This window comes from Vanellus vanellus (genome assembly GCF_965231255.1).
Source record: "Vanellus vanellus genome assembly, chromosome: 15".
Taxonomy (NCBI): Eukaryota; Metazoa; Chordata; class Aves; order Charadriiformes; family Charadriidae; genus Vanellus; species Vanellus vanellus.
In genome coordinates, this window is record NC_138920.1 from 15820215 (window position 1) to 15844462 (window position 24248).

General features: G+C 38.5%; 1 protein-coding gene across 2 annotated transcripts in view; it reads left to right on the forward strand.

The window, feature by feature from the left end:
• The window catches only part of DIDO1 (death inducer-obliterator 1), a 56101-nt gene that overhangs the window by 19637 nt on the left and 12216 nt on the right, over window positions 1-24248 (forward strand). For both annotated transcript variants that reach the window (XM_082491302.1, XM_082491303.1), the window contains 11 exons: window positions 1848-2060; window positions 2758-2983; window positions 16831-17290; window positions 18247-18406; window positions 19112-19228; window positions 19492-19599; window positions 20059-20194; window positions 20320-20866; window positions 21743-21896; window positions 22919-23008; window positions 23677-23872. In XM_082491302.1, the coding sequence (XP_082347428.1) occupies window positions 1848-2060; window positions 2758-2983; window positions 16831-17290; window positions 18247-18406; window positions 19112-19228; window positions 19492-19599; window positions 20059-20194; window positions 20320-20866; window positions 21743-21896; window positions 22919-23008; window positions 23677-23872 (2407 nt within the window). The remainder of the gene's footprint in view (window positions 1-1847; window positions 2061-2757; window positions 2984-16830; window positions 17291-18246; window positions 18407-19111; window positions 19229-19491; window positions 19600-20058; window positions 20195-20319; window positions 20867-21742; window positions 21897-22918; window positions 23009-23676; window positions 23873-24248) is intronic.

The window sequence follows — 24248 nt, forward strand, 5'->3', positions numbered from 1 at the left end:
AGAAAAATGCTGTTTTCTAATACAGTTTCAAATACATTTGTACTTCTTTATACACAAAAATGTTTTTGAGAGTCCAGTTCTGTTGGCGTTGATTTGCATTTCACTGACTGTTAATATTAATTTTAAGTTCTGCTTCTGAGTATCACCAGTTACTCTTTGATATTAGCAGGCTAGCAAGGTCCCTGAATGTGTTAGGCATCTCTCCTTTAGTGAAAGAAAAACCTAATTATCATTAACTCATTGCCTTTAATGGAAGAACTGCTTATACTTTAGGTGTTCTTTTGGCATTTGTAAGTGGAATGGAACTGCTCTACTTGTATTTGCCCGGTGGTACTACATTTTGAGAGAGCTGAACAGTCAAGTCTTTCTGTGTTTCAGCCCCTGCTGTCCCTCATACCTCAGTTAAAAACCCTCTGTGGCTTGTATAAACAAGCACCACTCTCTTGCTGCAGAATTCCCTGCCCATTCTAGGCAAAAAGATCATTGCTATTTCATATGTTGATGTGCTGAAATTGCTCTGTGTTACAGTGACTGAACAGTCTCATTATTCAGTTTATCTGTTCTCTTACACCAATATTTTAAGCACTTTAAGACTCCTTTTTGTTGCTGTCCATAAGCACCTATAGCTGTAGAGTTTTGATTTGTGGTTAAAACTCTTAGACATTGTATAAGTAGAGACATCAACACTGAAAGCTTTGTCATCATCTGAATAAATGCCCTTAATTAGAAGTGACAGCTCAGTCTGAAGTTTGAGGTGCTTCTTAGAGAACATGAATTGATAGTTCTTTCGTGTACTTCACAGTTAAGTGTGTACATGATGAAAAAGCATTCTAAAGAATAAGCTTAATTTTTATGGGAAAATTCACAAACTCAGGTTTTATCAGACTGCAGTAGATAATGCTGTCTTACTGATTTGGGGGGAAAAATAGCCACACTATGCAAATAATTTTGCTTGTTTGTTTGTTTACTGGAAATATGCCTGAAAAAACTTACTTTTGGTAATTACAAATTGCAGTTTAATGATAGGCTGTCTAGAACTACAGTAGTTCTGAGTATCAGGTCAGTTGTATAACACTTTTAGGAGTAATCTACAAGAGTGAGACTAAAGGCATAATACCTACAGGTGATATGTTGGAGCCTAAAGAACTTCCAAATGTTTCTAGGCTTTGACGTAACGTACTATGTTTTCAAGGAATATACCATTTTCTAAATCTTAACATTTGAAGAGGAAGTGCATAGTATATAACACTGATATAAATGGACAGTAAATGTGAAGTAGACGAAAATACAGACTGTGTATGCGAACTTCTCAATGTGTAGGAAGTATTAGGCTATGGCAAAATTATCTATGAGAATGTGTTGATGTAAGTTGGAGGCTTCTAAAATTATAATTGGTAAACCTCTAGAGCAAGAATTACCTGAACAGCTGAGTGCTTCCTTTTGCATATATGCATGGTTGAGGACAGCTGCTGATGGTGATAAATAACTAAAATGTGTTTTAGAAACCTTGCTCTTGAGAAACAAGTTCTGCATTATTAAGGAGATTTCTCACATGATGTAGAGGATCAGAAAAAAGCATGTGATCTGAAAATTTAGGAAATCAGCCTCCCTTAGTTCGCTGCTAGCAAACCAACCACTTGAAAATACATGTTCTGAAAATCGTGTTTTACAAGAGTGAAATTCTTAGATTTGTATGGGTCATGAATGAAAGTTGTTTTCACACTGGCAATTGTGCAAGTCATAGCTGTGGTCTGCACATATGGTACGTAAGCACTTTTTCATGTTATAGAGGTATGTTTCTGTTGTTTCCTCTTTGAAATTTGAACTCACTCCATTTCAATCTGTAGGTAATTGAAGCTCCTGGTGCATCAAAGTGCATTGGTCCTGGCTGTTTTAATTTGGCTCAGCCTGATTCTGTGTACTGTAGCAATGATTGCATTCTCAAACATGCTGCAGCCACTATGAAGTTTTTAAGTTCTGGCAAAGATGCAAAACCAAAACCGAAAGAGAAGATCAAACCAAAATCTGAAAAACCTGGCATGCCAAAATCTCAGCTGCAGGTAAGCTAACGTTCAGGATCCAGAATGGTTGTCCTGAAGCACAGTGGCTTATGTCTGTGCTCTCTAGTCCTACATTAAAGAAGAGCTTTCCTTTTTCTGTTCTCTTCCCCTTTTCCTGTCACTTTTTAAAAATCTTAATAATAGCTCCTAGATTGCAATAGTTCCTTGAAAGGGCCTTCTAGATGGCATAGCACTTAATAAAATTCCAAATAGATTTCCCTTTAAAAAAAAATAAAATATATATATTAGCAGTGCGTCTTTTTAAATTTCATTCCAAATTATTTTTACCTCTTTTAACTCCAAATTACTGGGTTCTGGGCAGTAATTTGTAATTACTGTGAATTGTGAACTAATGTGACTGCATTATATGTATGCTTTGGAAAGCAAAAAGATGAAATCAAAGCTACCTTCTTTCCCCTATAAAGCAGGCAGTAGTTTTTGAAACAAGCAAAAACCCCACAACTTGATGATAAATACCATTGTTTTGCGCTGGTTTCTTTACCCATCTCTTTTCCTGAAGTGACAGTGTGTATTACCTTTGCTTTATAGACTTGAATTGAAATTACATCATTTCAAATGTATTTACAGGAGCTTACTATAAAATTTTGCTTACATGTATGTAACAATATCTCTACTTGTTTGTAAAATATAATATATTTTATGATCATTAGTAATCAAGCTTCTTTTAATCATACAGACAGGTATTAAGCCTCTTTCAAACCAAAAGAGACAATTTCCTGAGAAAAGAGAGATGAATATGAAGAAGACTGTTTTGACAACTGCCAAGACTGAGGCAAACACTCAACCTATTGCTAAAGAGCCAGCAGCAGAAAACAGCACACCATCCTGGGCAAGCGATCATAATTACAATGCTGTAAAGCCTGAAAGGACTGCTGCCATTTCATCTTCACTGTTGTTCAAATGTATGTATCGCATAGGGATATTCCTGAATAATCATTTACATTTTCTTTGAATACCCATCCATTCTTGGCTCTGCAAGACTAGGGAGTTTAGGATTATTTTTTTTTTCCTTAATATGGCACCAAACTACTTTTCTCCACCTTCAAAGATTTGCACACAGAGATAAATACAAATGGGAGACACTTTTAGAGGTTTCAATTGTATCGTATGACAGTTGTATGGTTAATAGCCTGTCAATCTACCCAGCTGATTTCTGGATGAAAACTACATGATTAAGTTTTAAGTATTTCCTGTAAAGAAAATAACTGTTTCTAATCTAGAAAAGGTAAGTATCGATACATTTGTGTTAAGCTTTACAAAAAGGTTGCACAGTGTGCACTGTGAATCAGAAATTGACTGTACTAATTTGAATTGTATTTTTGTAATTTAGATTTGGCACCTATCTCTCAGGTCTTGCATTTTCGGTGCTAGTGCCGAGATTTAAACCTTCAACATGGTATCCAATGATACTTTACACTTCTGCAAACAGCCTTTAACTGTCAATGATACCCAAGTTCTTCCTGCTGCTTTTCTTCCTTACATGAAATAATTTAAGGACCATTCTTTACTTTTAAGTTTGGGGGGAGTCAGTACTCTATTTTTTTCTTTTCTTTCTCTTTTCTTTCTATTTATATGTTCATACTTCACACATTATCCACACACACAAGAACATATCTGAAGTGGATATTAGGCAGAGATATTGCCTTGCATATTTTTGCAGGTTTTTGAATAGCATCCTTTTAACTCATGTAAAGGTAAGTAATTACTGCTTTGTAGCCTGAACATGCCTTTATGCTAATGACGTTATTTGATTGACTCCAGCTAAGTAGTTTTATAATGCAATCGTGGAACTTCAAATGAAATCTTACATTTCACATTTACAAAACACATGACCTGGTGTCTAATCTTTACTTACTTGAAGATTAATGAATTCAGAAATTCAGTTCTCACAGCTTTCTTGACCACACTTTAGCCAATTTAACTAGTTTTATTTCTGAAAATAAAATGTAATTAAACGCATTATATGTAAAGAAACCTATAAGTTTATAAATTATCTTTGAGATTTTTTTCAGATATTTTTTAAACACTGAGGGAACACTAGCTACCCTAAACTGCTGTTTATTATTATAGCACATAATAGACTTACTCGTTATATTTTAATTGTATTTACCCACATCAAATTTTTAAATAGTTAAAATTATTTCCTGCATATTTTTGTTGCATATTTTGTTACTTGGGCCCTGTGCCTCTTTTATAGTGATCTCTTAAGATACATATATTGATAAACTTGCATTTTTTTAAGCTGCTTCTAAAGAAACTGTAGGGGTTTTGTCAGAAACAGTAGTGTTTTAAACATAACTAAAGTTAGGAAAGATGTAAATGAAACGATACGGGCTTATTTTACATGTCAAATTTTTATGATACTTTCTATCTCCATAAATTGCAAGTATCCATATAATCATATCACTTAAAATGTCCTTATTGCTACATTTTTTTTTCGAGGAGGTAGGAATTACAGGTTTTGAGGCAACGAGTTTGGGCTTTTTTTTTTAAGGGGAGTGGCTCTTAAATTTTACCATACTGGAGGTTATACAGATTTAACCAATTCCAATAGAAAATTGGATATCTGTAGCTAAGTTGTTAAATCAGTTCAAAAATACGTGTATATACCAGACTTCAATAATGAATGGAAAACAACCTAGTTCATGTGATGAAGAACTCTCATATCAAATGCAAGGAAGAACTTCAGATTGCTATTATTAAGGTAAGTTGTACTAATATATGGGGTCTCTGTGCCATTACTAAATTCCCAGGTAAATTGCTTGTGTATTTGAGGAAAAAAAATTTGTCCTGCTTTTTTGATTGGATGGGTTTGAGCTGTAATCTTCCTGAGAAGCTGCTGTTGCCTCATCTTTAAGACTATTCTACAAGATTTTATTTACTTAACAAATCTTTTATGCTCTTCAAAACCTAGAAGCTAGAGCGTTACGGAAATTCATGAGAGTCATCTCACTTCAGGCATCTAAAAGTTAGAACTCTTGAAGTCTGAGCTAGTCTGTTAGGAAAAATACCTTCAGTGGACAAAACATAATCTGTTTTAGACACTAATCGTAGAACAAAGTGACTCACCGCTTAGAAGTGCCTATTTCTGAACACTGATTATGAAAGATGTTTAAGATTACTAGTTCAGGCATCTAGGTGTCCAATGTTTGGACTTATGGTCACCTAGAGGAGGTTAAGGACTGGATTCTTCCATATACAGTATTTCAAAATACCGCCTGCGTTCTCCCAGAGCTTGAAGCCACGTTCTGCGAAGCCTTATTTGTGACCCCGGTGCACAAGGCCCATTAGGAATTAAGGAAACCTAACATGATTAGCAGAATTACTCTCTGTAATACTCTCTTTCCGTCAGTCAGTTTATCGTATTTCAGACTTGGATTTACTTTATGTGTTTACTCTGTACTCGTCAGATACAAGATTTTGTGGTTGTTACATGTGGCAGTAGTTTTATTAAGTAATAGCAAGAAGAAAATCAGCCGTTCTTACAGAGGTACTGGGTGATAGGGGCATATAATATTTTCATCTAAACCATGCTACCAGACCCCCTTTTCTTCTCCCAACCTGTTTTGCATCTGAAAAAAAAAACAGAACAAAACAAAGGATATTTGGTGCTAGTAGTATGCATTTGTATAGAGCTGCAATTTCTTTTTCTCTGTTACCCCATTAATTTGTCTTTCTCCACCTCCTAACTTGTTTCTGTAGCTTTTTTGGGGATGAGTTAGGGCTGTACTTGGAAATGACTTTGTACACCAAAATATGGAGCCTGATTAATGACACTGGCTAACATCTTGGTGTTCCCAGTGAAAATAATCCTATTTATTCGTTTAATAACTAAAGTAGGAAATAGCTTGAACTTGCTTTGATAAGTAACTATTAAGTACAAGTACTTTTGAAAGTTGCGGGCAGTATTTGAACTACACATACAAGAGGAAGTTAGGTACGCATCGCATTCCCTTTCAGAAGAGTTGCTTTTAATTTTGTTAGGAAAATTGGTATTAATTTAGTATGCAGGACTCAACTCTTATATTTAAATTCAAAAGTCATCCTAGATTCCAAATTGATACAAGTGTATGGATTGTTGAGATTTAGAAACATTCTTCAGAGATTCAAGTTGTGATAGAAAACCGGAATTTGTCATGTGATGAGCTAGTGCTAATTATCAATATTCAGGTCACATCAAAGGAGATGTAAAATTCATAACGAGCAAAACAGACTCTAGTTTAACTTGTAAGGTCATCTAGGTGTTTGTGGGGAAGCACCACCCAAAACGATTTCTGAAATGTTTCAGTTTTGTTAGACTAACATACATCTTACAATACTAAGAAGCATTATTTTTAATTATACTGGAGGAGGACAAACTTTGAACAGCATGATATAAACATGTTTTTTTTTCCAGAAGGAATCACAAAAGCAGTTTGCATTCACTGCTTATTTGATTCTGCTGATAGCTTTAAATTTAAAGTTTTACACTAATTAATACCACGTATTGCATTTGTAACAGTAGTCATCTGTTATATTCACTGCTGTAAAAAGGGGGTAGAGGAACACTTCAGACGTGAAGTTTGCTGGTGCAGAAATGCAGTAACAGTGTTTTTCTGAAGTGCCTGAACTCAGGTTTTCTTTTTGATAGAACAAAACTTGAAAGAAACTTTTTTTCTGTATTTTTGCTGTTGTCAAATAGAAGTCGGCAGCAAATTTATCAGCAGTTTTAAAATAGAGAATGAACCCAAAAGGAGGGAAGAAGATATGTGTTTGCAGTATCCCAATGTTTAAACTACCCGGTCATAACTATACTAAGTACTCATCAGTGCTTCAAATCCTTGTTAAAGTGCAGCTGACTTACTAGATGTAAAAGAAATACATGAACCAATAATTTATTCAAATCAGGTGCTAAAGCTACTTAAACATCTTCACTGCATTTATTGATAAAACTAACCAATTCACAGGAGAGTGAAGGGGATTTATTAGATAAATAAATATTAAATGTGTTTTTTACTATTCTTGTGGTAGAACTTCCTGAGTAAAAAGCACTTCTTTGTCACACCAAGCCGCTAAACTTCTGTTTACTTAACTGTAGACAGATAAATAGTATGAGTTTATAGCTATCTCTTATAATATCTTATTTGGTACTAGTACTTCATAAAAGCTGTTAATGAATGGAACTTCGAAGGGGAAGTGTTTCATTAAGAGAAAAGCCCAATGTTTGTGGTACCTCTCCTGGTTTACAGCAGTGAATTATGGAGAGACAACCTAACGCTGCCCCCTCCTGGAAGCGGGAGGCCCGGTTTGTCGAGCCCTGCCTCTGGTGATACAAACATCCTTTGACTATCCCCTTTCAGTTTTCTTCATTTCTTCTGCAGCTAAACTTTCTACACCCACGAGCTACTCACAGAATGAATAGCTTGTGCTTCTATAGTTAAAGATCTCAGATATGAAGGGCACTTGGACCGCCTCATTCTTATACACCTCTAACAAAATACGGAGACTTTGTAAAGGGAATGCAGTGACAGCGGGAGCCCATCATCAGAACACGTGATGTGTGTACCAAAATGCTTAGATTATAGCTTACATAATCTACGTATTTTTTTTCTTGTGTCACTTTTTTTTTTTTTCCTTTCTGTAGTAACAATCCGAAGACAGGAAAGAAAGAAAATATAGCGCTATAAAGAGAGTAGGGGGGGAAAATGCAGTACGCTCAAGACAGAGGAGGTATGGCTCAGGAGGTAAAAGTGATGTAGGAAGCTGTAAGTACCGTTGTGAAAAGAAAAAAGTAAGGCCTCGTCTGCACACAGGCTGGTGTCAGTTTAATGCTTCTCTTCGGGCAAGATTGTACCAGCTTAAGATGTGACTCTTCAGTTGCAGTGCAGTGTATGTGGATATACAGCTCTTGGTTTAGCTCGACTATTAAAAAATATTTTACATAAACTGAGGAGCTGTTCTTAAGTCATAAGTATGTTTGTCTGCAAGGACTGATTGCAGTTAAACTTGATGCCGTCGTTTTGGTGTGAGTGCTTCCCCATAGGAAACACTAGCTTGTGCCAAGTTCCACACTGTTACAACTAAACTACTTCTGGCATCGGAATTAGCTCCTCGAAAGCTAAGGCATCTTTGCTTAATGCTGTATTCTGCAACATAGACCCATACTAAGAGGTACTAAGTATTGAGTGGTACCAGGGGAATAAAAAGAATTATTTTATGTTGCTGGCAATTTTCTGGAACACGTGGCTGCTGTATGCGTAGGTCTAGAGGATTTTTCAGAAAGGCTGCTGATGGACTGCAGAGCAATCAGAATACCTAAGATGAGTCTGCCAGAACTTCTGAGAAATTTGTCGTGGAGATCTGGCTTTGGAAAGGTTATAGTTCAGGAGTGGCTGGTGTAAGGCAGCTCCAGTGCTGAACTCGCACCATGGAATGGCAGGGGCTGTGCTGGCGTGGGGCGCTGGGGGATTGGAGCGCTGGCAGTGAGCAAGGCGGACCAGCAGTGGCTGCTGATGCCAACGTCCCCTGGGACCCAGCCAGTTCAAAGGGGCAGTGGGATCCCTGGGGAACGATTATCACCTCCTGCCTGTGAACTGCTGGAGCTCCCCTTCTCTGCTCTACCAGGTATGTTACATCTGTCCTATGCCCGTCAGCCACATGAAGATTTTTGCCATGTCTCTTAAGTTAGGAAGGCTGGTCGCTGCTGCTGGCGTGTTTCCTATTTGCCTTCCAAGCACTGAGCACCCCCAAGGCGCTTGGACGACAGAATGCCAGCACTGCCGCCGTAATGGGTGCGTGGCTGCAGTGTAAGGAACCTTTGCTGAGGGGAGGGGTCGGGGTCAGAAACCTGGTACAACTTATGGATGCGCTATGAATATTAGGGTGGTTTATCTCTTGTCATCAACACTGAAAGTGATGAAAGTTTGATTAAAAAAAACTCACCACCCTCTATTGCTGTTTTGCTTTCTTTTACTAATATTACTTTAGTTCTTTGAACTTGCTCATTTGACTGCATAGCCAGTGAAAACGATCTTCCTCTGCTAGTCCCCAAATAAAAGGGTGTTTTTGAGGTGATCTCTTGCACTTTGGAGTCAAGTTTTGCTGCTGATCTTGGTGCTGATGATTCGCTGCGTCTGATCTGTACTGAACTTGGAACCTGAAGATGGCCTGTCGCTGCAAGGAGTGATGAGACCAAGCCATAAATGGTCTGGAAAACAAGGAGCCCCTTTTTTGCAGCAGATAGTGCCTGTGTTTCACTCAGGAGTTGTGTAGTTGTGAAGATGTAGTTGTCTAATGTAGATCAGAGGAATCGCTATCATTTCATGTAGATTAAAACAAACAAAGCTTCGAGTGTCTGAACTACAGATTTGCATGAGCATAGCTACAGTGTTGTCTTGATTGCAAACAAATCGCCACCACAGAAAAGGCCCTCATCTCAGAGTTTCCTAAATTAACTCTAAAGCCAGGTTTAATTCCTTTGTGCGCCTGTATGTAAAGGCTCAGCACGTAGGCAGCTTCATTACGAGCTGCTCGTTGTGGTGCAGACTAGAACCGATAGAGGCTTTTGAATTAAAACGGCAGGACAGGAGGCACACCTCTGCAACTTGGTAATAAAGTTTGATTTGGTGTTGAAAGTGGAAGCGGACACGTTTTCCCCTAAGCAGTTAATAGTGAAAACTAACACTGAGACCTGCCTAAGAATAGTTCAGCACTTTTGAATTATTTAGAACTAACGCTAAGCTGTCTTTGAGGGACATGACAAAAAGTCTAGCAAATAACAGGTTTCAGGAAAGCGACAGTTGAATGACCGTGGAAGCGAAGTGGTTACAGACTACACCTCGCTGTCACAGCCCTGGGCACTGAACGCACGGTGCCACAAGAGGGTGCTTCAGTGGCACCTAACGGGACTGACTCCTCGGCAAGGTTCAGGCATGCATCCCAGCAGGGTGACACTGCACAGGCTGCGCTCGGGGATCGTCTCCTAACGGGTAAGTAACCTCCCGTTGTAGAGTGCTTTATAGCTGACATCTAAAGCACCAGCTCACCCATGTGTTTTGTTCCATTTTTTAAGTTAGATAATGCATCAAAAAGTTTCACTTTGGAAGATCTCATGGATTAAAGTTTGGTGTCAGCCACTGCATTGGGGTGGAGGGGTTAATTTAAATTCTGCTCTGTTAAATTATTTTTTTCACGAGTCATGCAGAAAAGTGGCATATCACAGCTGCATCAGCCAAGTCCGTGTAGGACATGGTGAGGCAGAGTGGCAAAGGGAAGCTCTTGAACAACACCAGTTTTAAACTTGAGAAATTCTGTCCATCCTCTGTTTCAACAGTTTTACAAAGGGGGAAGTGCGGTTCCTAAATTCTCAGATACTGGCAAATAGGGGTGAGATATTTCATCTTCTCTGAGCCAAGAGACTGTCCTTTTCTACTGTGATATGTGCCAACACAGGCTGCCCGTGCCTTTTATAGCGTTCGGAGAGGACAGCTGCAGCACGCGGGACCGACTGCGCGGAGAAATGGATGGTGCAGCTCCCTGCGCCTGAGCAAGAAGGAGCTGCGGGACCATACAGAGCTGCACAGTACAATGTCACAGGCCAGTTCTGGAGTGACACTCAAAATGCTGGCTGGGCTTCTTGTGACTTCCTAAATAATTTATTGGTTGGTCGTTTCACACCTGCATTCCCATCGGATGTTTAAGCTACTCTAAAGGCCAGTGCTGTTGCCTTTAATTAGAGATCAGCTCTTCTCAAAATACATAATTGCTCAGCTCTGACCAGCCTTTACACAGGCTGTTGGAGGATACCTTCTAACAGGTATTTTTGCTTTTTTAACAACTCCGAAGCTGCACTGGTGTCAATTTTCCTCTAATTTGATGTTAGGTTTGGGGTTTTTTTTAAAACAACATAAGAATTCTCAGAAGTGTAGTAAATGATCCACTTTAAAGGTGGTTCACAAGTAGCTGTACTCCTTAGGTTTTATTATTTGTATTGTGGAATTGTAAAGAATTTTTTTTTTTTTTATTACAGAAAAATGTTAACTACCAGCTTTCTTACTGTTGGTGCCACACAAACTTGTATACTGTGCGTATGCTTGAAAATTAGTTATGGGGTGGGTTTTTTCTTTGGTTTTTTCTTTTTTTTTTTTTTTTGTTCTAAAACTATTTTAGTGATAGAGGAGCATGAAAAGTATCTGTAGAATCCACATGTCCTTCAGCAGCCTCCGCGCTGTGGGCCGATGTGCGAGGCAGCAGATGTGCCTTCTGCAGCGTTGGGTCACCGGTGTCCTGCTCCCCTGGGCCAGTGCTCCCACCGGGGATGGGTCTGTGCAAGCTGGACAAGACGACGCAGCCATCAGCCTGTGCTCCCCGTGCACCGCCTTGAGGAATTTTATCCTGGGGGGGCGGGAAAGGGGGATTAGTGTAGCTGGTGGAGAACACAGGGAAACATTAAGACCATATTAAGACACCAGAGGCAACAGATCTGGTGTATGAACAGCCTTAATGCCCAATTTTTAGTTCTGTAGGGAAACTTTTCATAATTAGTACTACATAACAAACAAACAGCTTGCTTGGCTGCATGGCATTTTTCACAACAGTCTTTAGTGTTCTGTAGTAGTAGCTCTGATGCTGCTTTTCTTTTTTGTTATGAAGAGATTTTTAAAAGAAGAAAAATCGGACCCTTGCAGGCTCATTACAAAATGGGCTCTTCAAGTGTAACCGCCTATGTTTTGTCTACAGCATCGTTTAAAACTTTTAGCATCCACTAGAGCAAGGTATTAAAGATCTTTAAAGTGGGATTTGAATAATTTTAAAACTATACAAACAAAAGTAATAACATATTTTCTCAGGTATTTAAAAGTTGGAAAAATTAGATAATGTCTCCAGCAAAATAACCCGTCACAAATGAGATCATTTACTAGAAAGTAGCGGTAGGGTGTTTTTTTGAAGTGGCTTTCTAAAGCTCCTGTTCTGAAGAAAGATTGGATGGAGAGGGAAAGGGGGAAGCACCAGCACAGGCTTGAATGCTCTACAGAAATATTTTGAAGAGATCAGAGGAGGAAAAACAAAGTTTCCTTTGGGTGATTTCCATGCTGGTGGTGTGAAACACAGCCTCCCAGTGTAGGTGAGGGATTGCCATATGAGCGCATCCTGCAAATCCTTCTTGCAAAATTAAACTGTTCCACTGGAAATCATTCTTAAATTGGGCCTCAACAGCCACGTTACAATGCTGAAACATCAATGTTGAGCTGTACAGAAGCGAAGGCTGCGTAACTGTCGGGCTTTCAACAAGCTCGTCTGTAACCCAACAGATTATGTGACAGTTGCATCCTCCACTGCTTACAGAAGTTTTGTTCTTGGCTGCACGTTGTACTATTTGGCTTAACTTCACAGGGAGTTTCCTCAGGGGAGGGGTTCTGTATCTGTTGACATCTAGTGGGAGAGATTGTAGCTACGTCTGTAGCGAATGTACCAAAGTAATGCTATTTCTTAAGCCCTGCAAGGAATGCACTTTTTTCTGCCAGAGGAACATGGGTTTCACTCTGGAAATGAGCTGACTCAGTAGCTCCGTCTGTACCTCTCAGGCTGTTTAGCCCGGTCAATAAGAATCCTGTTGCTGTCCTAATAAGCAGTGCTCGGGACAAAATGGGGAAAACAGGAATTAATGTTTTGTTTTAAATAGTGCTTCTAACATCAAGCCAAGAGAGGTAAACCTCTCTTCAAAAGTGCCAACCAGAAGAGCCACTAAATAACCTTATTTTGGCACTAATCTTCTGTCTGTGATGACGTTCCCAATTACTCTGTTAGGCTGGATAGGCTGATGTTCAGTAGTCATCTCTAACCTCTTATTTTAAATCTGTTTAAGAGCATTTATTGTAGGTACGCTGGAGCTACTGATGAAAAGGACCGGAAGCATTACAGTAAAAAAATACAGTGGGCAGTGTATCTAGTAGGCATTGACTTGTGTCTTTGCGTTGTTCGTGGACTGCAAGGCAAAAGGATTTGAAACTCTTGGTCTGAGAGAATACCTGTGCCACTGTGTGTCCTGTCGATTTGCTGAGCGACTGGGCCGTCTGTTCAGAAGCCAAATTCCACATACGTTCGCATACTGCTCTCTGAAAAGAGTACATATTTCTGTTAACTCTTCTAAACATACACTTGCCATGGCTGCATACCTGTCAGAAGACAGTGTGAGCATTGGGGTGCGCTCACGTTGCAGCCGAGTCAGTAGAAGAAGGGAGCTGCCACCAGAAGAGGCAGTCCCGCTCCTTCCTTCCTCTCAGCTGGGCGCTCCTGTGCGTTGGATCCGAGACCCAAGTAACGACACAGTGAGTTGGTTCGGCTGGACCGTGTGGCAGAACACTAATCTCAGTAAAAACTAAAACTTGATAGAGCAAAAATTCTGGTTTCTCATAGTCAAAATAGGAGATAAGATTTTTTTTGTTACATTAGGTTCATCTACAGCCATCACAGGTTATTTGCATATGTAGGGTTTAAGTAGTCTTGACTCTTGGTCAAAATATGTGTGCGATTTGACAGTGTCCTTAAATACAGTGAGGCACCCTGTAAACTTAAAGGAGTAGTTGGTAGATGTTCTGAAGGACTAAATAACCTACACGTCGCTGAATTAGTACATACAATCTGTACCATCAACTTCTGTAATCAACATGTACTGCTAGGTAGGCAGTTTTAATTGGTATAAAGTAGTAGTGTAGTTTAACACTGTTAAACTTTCATGAAGCTTATGAGCTATTTGCACACTTTCTATTGGCTGAAGAAGCACAGAATTACATGCCTGACTTGGGAAACCTTTCTAAAGAGTCATGATGTCAACCTGCGGAATAAAAGGATGCTGCTGCATCTTTCTTCATGGACGTTTACTGGTTCTGCCCTTCAGCCCTGGGAATGTCAATCTACCTCTGTACTAGTACCTTTTATTTATTTATTTTACAAGTACATATTCCTACTATGACGTAGCTGTTTGTAACAGATAGCTTTGGTGTGGATATACTTCTCATATATGCAACATCTGATTGACACAAAACAACTTGGCCGTGCTATTTTTAATTTTTGTCAGTGTAGTTAACTAATTTGAACTCATCATTAAAAGGATAGCACATAGAGGATTAAATATAAACTTAGAATTTCACGATTTGTACTTCTGCTATAAACTGAAAGAACTAAATGTCTTAGTGCTGAGGAGTGAATTTTACTGTCATCATTTTGAGACCTGGGCTGTGCTGTCCTGCCTTACACGCTGAGTCACAGAAACGCGCTTCTGCCCTCCCCCCCTGAAAAGGTACAAGTCTCTGCAGAAGATACAATAAACCGGGAAAAAGAGAATGGGAGTAGAGTAATTCCCATGGTGTTACCAGTGTGCACATTTTGGATATTCACCTTCTCTCTATTCAGGACTAGTTTGGCTTTTTACGCCTGTTAAGTTCTAGGTACCTAATTTGACCAAACCACAACCACCAGCAGTAGTTCCCGATCCCCCTCCTCCCCCCGGACCGGCAGAGCCTCCTGGCACCTGGTGTGGTGTTGGGGGGGGGGGCGGGGAGGGGGGACATGATGTAAGGTCACAGGGGAGGTCTCCCTAGCTCAGGGTCTCGATGATCAGAAAGACCAACCTCTGGGGAAAACTATGGGAGTAATGTAATAATAATAATTTTAATCTACTTCATAGCAAAATCTTCACATTTTTTGAAAATTTTTAATGCGTTCTGGCAGCTGCGTCATTTTACATTTCAAATAGTTAAATCTCACTTCAAAAAATTCCTCAAGGTGTCTCCTTGTAAAACGCTTCTAGGAAAAAAATGAGGATAAACATACAGTGTTTCTGGATCTTCTGGCTTCTCCTTGTGTTCCAGCAGAAGTTCAGCACGCACCCATATACTTCGCCTTACAAAAGCTCAAGTTTGGCGTTCTTTCGTAGTTCATCTTACCCACTGGTTCGTGCGTTTATGGTGAAGCTGCTGGCAGTGGGAGCCCGTTCAAAGAAGGGGGTTAGAAGCATCTTTCTGCTGGAAGTGTGTGCTGCGTTCAGGGGGTACCCAAATGTTAAGTTTGGGGAATGGTCGGAAGGCTGTTCCCTCTGGAATGAGGGAGCAGCACACTGTCCCTGAAGCATTCCAAATCTTCCCTGATCTGAGGGGCGTTTCCGTGGCAAGCTTGGGCTGATTTGGGGTGCTTTTCAGACTTTACGGAGGTGCTTTGTCCCCTTCAGGTCCATCTCAGAACAGATAGAAAGAGTGGACAACTTAGACTCCTCCTAGTAATTTCTGCTCTCGTTATGGCAGATCTGGGAGGTGAAGAAGGGGCCTTTTGGTCCTCAGTAAAATTATGGAAAGTTAAATTCCTGGATCTTTCCCAGGAAGCGTACTGCATTTTGCAACTAAGGCTTCATCTATGAACCTTTGCTAGCTAAAAACATCAGATTAAAAAATAACTTGTTAACTGGTCAGTGGTTATCTGTGGATTTGTGAGGGGGAAAAAAAAAGGCTTTTTTTTTTTTTGGAGAAAACTTGGCTTTTCTAATTGAAAAAATTGTATTTCGGGAGTTGTTTTTTGGCAGTTGCCATCAGAAGCTTTCCTTGTGTGAGCTGTCAGGGTAAATGTGCTGTCGTTAGCCCACTACAACTTTAATGTCTGGTAAATGATGGGGGTTTTGGTGGGGTTGGGGGGGGGTGAGGTTTTTTGGATTTGGCTTTTTATGCTGTGTTGAATTGTTCCTGTAGGTGCCAAAAGGCGGACAGATGAAATGCAATTTAAAGAAATACTTGCTTTTAAAGTCCTGTGCAAGTATAACTTCAACATGGGTGTAAACTGGAACCTTTACTTATATTTCATAAATTTTCTTGTATATGGCATGTATCAATTACTCTATTAACATTAGAAAAAAATTGTTTAAGTGGAACAGTATGAATGGAATAGTTTGTGAATGGTGGGAATTAGATGGCCACAGCCTGAGCAGCGTTATTAGTCTCTAACTATTCTATAAATCTAGAATTTATCTAGGAACTGAATAGGAAGATCTAATAATAGTTTATGGCGACGTCATCTGTATGATATTAATGCTAGCAACCAAGTACATGAGTATGTGTTTAAATTTTTTAAGCAACTTCTGTGCTACATAACTTGTCTGGCTTTGCTTGCTCTTTAAAATAAAGTTTGGGAGAAAGAGTTTATTAAACTTCAATAATACTAAATTTAAGGTTGTATTGCAGTTTCAAATTCATGGACTGTGTCATCACGTCAGCCTCTAATAAACAGGTTCTGTAAGGTGCTGTGAGAATTGTTCTGTTGAAATGCAAGATGTGGGTGGTATTGCCTTTTTTTTTTTTTTTAAATGTGTGAAACTGGGGTGTTTTTGAAGCTTATTCCACTCAGGAATCTTTGATGGTGGTGCCTTTTTTTTTTTTTTTTTTCCCCAGTTTTCGTTACTAGATGATAAATAAAATTTTCAACTTTTAGAGCCAAAGTGGAACTCTCTTAAACACTTCGGTCAGCCTCTGAGATGAAGTACTCTCTGAAGAATCAAATACAAATTTCTTCTTCTTCAAAAAAAGAAATGTCAACCTCTGCATAGTTTTTAAAATTAGTTTTAGAAAGGCTCGTGAAAGTAAATGACTTAAATTGCCTTCTTGATAGTTACCATTCTCTGGATGTGCCGTTTCACAGACTTTTCTTTATAGCTTGGTAACTGCTCTTCGTGAATTAGAAGTTATGAAGTTAAGCCTTTAATACTATATTTTCTTCTTTGTTTTAACAGCTCAAAGGGAAGAGAAAAAGCATGAAGATAGAGCAGAGCATACGTCAGCATCGAAGAAATCTGTAATGGAGAAACAGACGTCTTCTCTCACTAAAAACCTTCCTTCAAAGAAGTCCCCATCCTTCTCGAGCACATCACTAACTAAACAAGCACTTAAACCTTCTGCTGGAAGTTTCAAAGGTGTAATTCCCAAGAAACCTTGGCCTTCATCAGGCAGCGTTCCTTCATCAGGCACTGTTCCTTCCAAACATTCGTCCGTCTCTCATGGCTCATCAGTTTCCAAAAAACCAGTTACATCCTCCAGTTTGGGTGGAGGACTCAAAAAGCCTTCTCTGTCTTCCATTTCTACCGCATCTGGAAGTAGTCAAGTGAAAGCATCAGCCAACCCAATCCAGTCACAACCCAACTCTCAGATTCGACAAAATATTCGACGGTCCCTAAAAGAAATTTTATGGAAGAGGTGGGAATTCAAGGCACTTATTTTATATAGGAAGCTACAACTAGACGTAAATGTTTAGCCTGCAGAGTTTTGTTTACTTCTTGATAAGGGATATTGGGGGACTGAATTTATACTACAAATTATTACAAGTATAATTGGCATTTCAGGGTTATATTAAAAAAGTTTTTTAAAATCATGATATAAAATGATTGTGCATGTGAAAAAGCCTTCAAGAAAAATAACCCCACCACACTATTCCATTTATATTGAAGTAATTGCAGTTGGAGAATTAAATAACAGCATAAAAGCTTTTTTAATGCAGGTGCTCTGAAGTTTTAAAATCTGGCAATGGCAGTGTTTGGAGATGTAAAGGTTGTAGGGAACATAGTATAGGAAATACCACAGTGAAAGGTTAAAGGCTTACTAAAGTAGAGATTCTCTCCCCTCCCAACATAAAAATCAACACCAACAAGCCCTGGTCAGTGGACAACTCTAGCACTGAGGAGAGAAAAGAACCCAAACCAAACACACAAACAAAAGCAAGTAGTCTCACAGTGATGATTAAAGCTAATGCCAACCATCTGTGCTTGCCATAGATCACCACATTCTGGTATTCTCTCTGAAAAGGAAATGCTGTTCACAGTGGAAAATGTAGGACTAAAACCCAAGTGCTTGGGGCTCCCCGTGTCATTCATGGCAGAGAAACTCCGGACCGCAGTGCCCCAGGGCAGGAGTAGTTGCACAGACTGACGTCCGTGTGGCTGCTGTGGGCAGTGCTGGCGGGTTGCCGTAGTTCACAGTTCCCCGTGCTGAAATAGACTTTGGTTTTGAGGTGTCATCTAAAGGAGTCTTCAGCCCTCACTGAGTGAGGAGGAGCCCCAGGTTGGCTCCTTCCTCTGAAAAGTCAGTTTTTACGAATGGTGCCTAAAGATTCATGCCTAACATAAATGCATGTGTGCTTTTTTTGTTTTTAACAGAGTTAACGATAGCGATGATCTGGTCATGACAGAGAGCGAAGTAGGGAAAGTAGCACTCAATATTGAAAAGGAGATGTTTAATTTGTTTCAAGTTACGGACAACAGATACAAGAGTAAATACCGTAGCATCATGTTCAATCTCAAGGACCCCAAAAACCAGGTTTGTAATTTCCTTAAACAGTAAACATATACTGAAATATACTTTTGGTTTTTAATATGTCAAACTCTACCCTCAAGATTGAGAGTTTCAAGATAGAGACTTATGAATTGTACTATAAAAGATTATTATAAAACCACTCAAATATTTAAAAAATATTTTTTTGTCCAGAAGGAATTCAAAGTCTAGTTACGTTGGTCATGTGTATCTATTAGGTTTGGGCATTTGGTGTGAAATATTTATTTACAGAATGGCTTTCTTAAAATAAATAGACTTTAATTTCTCCTCTTGTGACGTTCTGTAGTATGCTTTGGATACTACCTGTGTTGATGACCATATTTATGCTTTAAAAGGAAAAATATTGATGCTGGTGCAAATGAAAATATCCACTAGAGACCATTTGAGACTTGGGGTTTTTTTTTTAGATTTCTACAATAGGTACGAGTCAGGAGAGTGGCTGCTCAACTTCTGATGTTCCTATTCAGTTATATTGATAGATATTGACTATAACAAGGAAAATTTGTACTTTGTGTTTGTTTCATCCTTATTCTGGTTCTTGCACCTTTCCAAATTTGCTTATAAGTAGCCGGTGTTTTTGATAGAGAATTAAGAAAGTTGAACAAGTTTTGCCTTTTCAGCACTGCAAATCTTGCTAGTTACTGAAGCAGGTTCTCTTCAGCATGGCAACAAATTCTGTTTTGTTTTCAGGGACTTTTTCATCGTGTCCTTCGTGAGGAAATCTCTCTGTCAAAACTAGTGAGAATGAAACCAGAAGAACTTTTATCTAAAGAACTCTCTGTGTGGAAAGAGAAACCAGCTAAAGCAGTGAGTAACATAATTTTCCCCGATGTCCTTAGTTATGAATTAAGAGCGAGTTTGCCAACCCTTACCACCCATATTATGTTAATGCACCATTTTCTTCCTAATGAAATACTAATAGTGTTTAGTTTCAATATACTTTTTCTCTACAACCAGCCATATGATAACAAACTACGGCATAATATTATAAAATAAATATAACAAACTACGGCATAATATTATAAAATAAATATGTGGACTTTTTACCAAAATGGTTTTGCTTCTTTCAGATGATAGAGTCAAGAAGCAAATCTCATGAAAACAAGAAAACAGCTGTAAAACGGGAACACGCGTCAGTTGTAAATATGGAAGATTCTCCGCCAGTGTCCGATTCTGATGTAAGTATTGGCTATCGCTTCAGCATGAAGAGGTCGAGGGAGAGAAATGGTAACTAGGGCCTCAAATTTTTCATCAGAAGAGAAGATTGTTTCAGTGACCTGTAAGGATGTTATTACCTAGTAGGAGTGCTATGGGCATTTGTCCTCTGAGTTTGGAAGGCAACAACCAAGTGATAGGCAGATTCTGCACACGCGTCTAAACTGCTGTGTATTTTTCAGCCCTTCCTGTCAATTTACAAAGAAATCTCTCATTTCTGAACACTAGCTATCTACTTCAGAACACTGTGGAATGAAATGAGGACAAATGTTATTCAAGAACTCTATCTGACATGATATGCTTTCACCAAGGCCTTTAATATTTTTGTTTAAAGAACTGAAGTTAATTAATGATTTCCAAAGTATGTTTTATGGTTGAAATTAATGATCAGCTGGAATATGTTTATGTTTATTCACTTTTAGGAGCAGCAAGAGTCATCCCGAACTGCACCAAATTTAAACAGTGCTCCTTCTCTAGATGTTTTTAGCAGTATGTTGAAGGATACAACAAGTCAGCATCGAGCCCACCTTTTTGACCTGAACTGCAAAATCTGCACAGGTATCTACAGCGCTGACTTTGTGCAAAGTAAAAGAATTGTTAAGAGTGCTGTTTGTTTATTTTGGTTTTCTCCAAACAATTTCATTGTTAAATAGTAAACAAAAGCTTTTAAAATATATTTATAGGTCAGATTTCAGCATCTGAAGATGAAGTACCACCTAAGAAGATGAAGTCAGTGGCTCCAGTTAAAAAGGTGGAGTCGAAATCAAAATCAGAAGTTCAGTCAAAGTATGAAAGTTCTGCACCAACCCCAACAGCAGAGCCTGCCAAAGAGGCCGTCACTGAAAATGCAATGGAAACGGAAGCTGGACCGGTAGCAGAAACAGTTGCTCAGTCAAGTGTTGAAAGAACATACATTCCTACACCCCAGGGCCCTAACAATACAGATTCTTCTGTACCTGAGGAGACTTCTGCTTTTCCTGCCTCTTGTACTGGCGGAGTTGTCACAACCGTAACAGTTTCTGGCAGAGACCCTAGGACAGCAATGAGCAGCTCCTCTGGTATTGTGACAGCAGCCCTGCGTTCTGGTCCTGCATCTGACAAAGTTTCAACAGGCGAAACAAAACAGGAAGCTTTAAAACCAGTTATGACTATCCCCAAATCGATATTAACAAAACCATCATCCTCACCAGATCCAAGATACTTAGCAGTTCATCATTCACCCAATATCAAGTGCGTATATTTAATAGTAAGCCAAGCTACCGAATCTTTAATGTGGTTGTCTTCAAAGTCCCGTGTGTCCCATGTCCCCTTCCCCCAGTCAAAAGGCATGTTCAACTTTAAAGCTCAGATAGCCTGATCCAGATTTTTAATTTACCATCTCCTCAGTTACCTTCTGTAGTTGGTAAAATTTTCAGAGCATCAGTGTCTGTTGACAGCAAAGATTCTGCAATGTGTTTCAGCAGATAAATAAAACTTGAAGGTATTATGCAGACTTCTAAGTCTGCATGTACATTATTATACAGAAAGCGAGTGTATGTGAGAGATGGTTTAAAGGCATTTCCAGATTTTCATCCTATATTAAAATACAGTTAGATCTGAATTTATGAATATGAATTAAAATTAACAAATTGATCAGCTTGAAAGGAAGTGGATGTCTTTCGTACCCTGGGTATATACAATAGTAGAAGTAAATATTGCAAAGTATATCCTTGCGAAACTGCAGTTAAAAGATTTTTGTTCATAGCGTATTCTTTTACTTGAGAGTCTCTTTCAAATGCATGTTGTTGACTCAGTGGGAAATATATAATTCAGATTATTTTGTTACAGAGTCAAGATCACAACAGTTATAGTGCTAATCTAATTTTACAAAAGTCATATCTTTTGGCATCTTTTGCCTGTCTGCAGCTACAAGTTTATTTTCTGTTGCTCTCTGCTGTTTTCACTAATGCCAACTTAATGGAAAACATTAACAAAGCATTTAGTAAAAATTCTGTTGTTTGTTTAAAATAAAGTATTTGATCAATAGGAGGAGGGAAGAAAAGAAAAAAAGAAGGGACCATTCTCGTTTGTATTCTGTAACCTTTCCGTTTTGGATTTGTTTTGCAGTGTTGCAGAGCCACGCTCGCCGCAAGACAGCGACACTTCCCTCTTTCTCTCTCGGCTCAACACCATTTGGAAAGGATTTATTAACATGCAAAGTGTGGCCAAATTTGTCACTAAAGCATATCCTGTCTCTGGGTGCTTTGATTATCTTAGTGAGGTTAGCATCGACGTGTTTCTGTGTTTAGAATAAATCTGTACGGCGGTTCCCGTTGCTGGAAAGGCTGGGGTCGCTGTGTGTGTGTGGTTATATTGAAAGTGTAGCAGGGGTAAACGGCATCCCTTTAGTAACAGCAGAAGTAGATCAAGAAAACAAACAAAAAAAAAAGCCCTCGAAAAATTCCTCACAAATTTGTGAAGAATTCTTATGTCTTTAAATATGTTTATACATATGTCAGCATCTAACATGTAATAATACCTTTATTTCAACTTCATTTTTTTTAAAAGAAGTTTTAGAGCCAGTTTTTTAAACCAGATGTCTTGTTCTGTTCTCAAACTAGATGGGTCACTGATGCGATCTATTACAAAAGTTTGGCCATTTATTGAAAATATCCTTTTTACTAATTTTCAAATAAAAACAGGTGGATGATATTCTGGGAGGGTGTACGTTCAAATAATGAGATAGTATAAACGTTTATGTGAAAACAAATTCTTTTTTTCTCTGAAGAAATGCATTTTATGTGACTGTTAAGAAGTTTCACACACAAGTGTGTGTTTGAGGACCTTTATTAGTAGGGTTGGTGGTTCTGTTTGGTATTGCTTTTGCTAGGATGGATTTCGCTGTCCTCATGGCTCACGAGAATTCAGGTGACTTGGAGTCATGAGTGGAGCATTTCCTGAGAAACTGAGAGTGTGGAGAAAATCTGTATTTAAAATAGAAGCTTCCCCATAAAAACAATGCCAATAATGAAATTACAGAACTATTAGACATCTTGCTGCTATCCTTGTTCGGGAGTGCTTTTTCTCTTTTATATACACTGTTAGCCTTTTGGTAACATGCCATAATTAATCAACCCGAAATTTAGAGATAGCCATCCTGAAATTAGAAAAGTATGTAGAAAAGTTTAGTAAAATAGAAGAGTGCATTATCTAGGTGGCTGGGGTGGGGCAAACTGCGCTGCTTTTAATCATTAGTCTCTCTTGTTTTTTTTCTCATACTACCGTGTAATACTTCTTGTTTAGGATTTACCAGATACAATTCATATTGGTGGGAGGATCTCACCGAAGACAGTCTGGGATTATGTTGGCAAACTCAAATCTTCGCTTTCTAAGGTATAAACTTAAAATCCTTTGCAAAACCCAGAAGAAAAATACATCAATATAAAATGACAACTTTTTATAATATAAATTAGTAAACAGCAAATACTGACATAGATCACACCTGGAAAACTACTGACACCACTTATTCCTATGAAATTTTTGATTTATTGAAGAAACATGTTTATTGAGCTGCAGATCCTCTTGATCTCTCTCCTGCATAGTAGTTAAATCTTCATACTATATATTCATTTTTAATGATTGAACATAAATAATCTATTTATTCCGTATTGAAGATTGAAATTCAAATTTTAAACGCTAAATTATCATTTAGCATATGTAATAGATTTTACTATTAAAAACACTACAGAAAATTATGCACAGTATACAGATATAATTATGAAATTAAGAATTTTCCATTTCTTTCCTATTAATTTGAGCCTCAAGATGTTTAGTTTGATGTAAGATACACAAGTAATTCGTATTTCTGAAAATGACAAACCTAATTCTGTTTTAATGTTACCAATTGAACAACAGTTCTCTCTCAAAGCTAGAGGATTGCCTTGAAAACATAGTCGGAATGATAAATGTACAATTAACTTTACCCCTGGAATTTGCCCTTTACCATTTCATTTGCTGGTGTGTTGCAGGTTGAATTTTTCCACTCTGCTTTTGTATTTCAGGAATTGTGTTTGATTCGTTTCCATCCTGCAACAGAAGAAGAAGAAGTTGCCTATATCTCTCTCTACTCCTATTTTAGCAGTCGTGGTCGTTTCGGTGTTGTAGCTAATAACAACAGACATGTCAAGGATCTCTACCTGATCCCCCTGAGTTCTAAGGACCCAATTCCTTCCAAACTCTTGCCCTTTGAGGGACCAGGTAAGCACAAAACAGGGGAGGTTAAATACTAGGTAAAATCACAAAACAAAAGTCAATCAGAGACAAGTTGTGGTTGAATATTTAATATAAGCATTATTAATTTTTTCTGTATAAAACAATTTTAAAGTATGTAAATAGTGGAAAAATTGGAAATCCAACTCTGTTCAACATAAAATTGTCTGAAATTTACATAGCCCTTCCAATGAGATGCTTATATGCTATTAGGAAGAGGAGTTTACCTGTAAAATCAAGTATGTGGAACAGCCACTATATTGGGGGAAAAAAAAGCAATAAACCCCCCTCCCCTATCTTCAGCAACGCATAAATCCACAAAACCTGGGCCCCTACAAGCCATCCATCGTCGCTTAAATCAAGC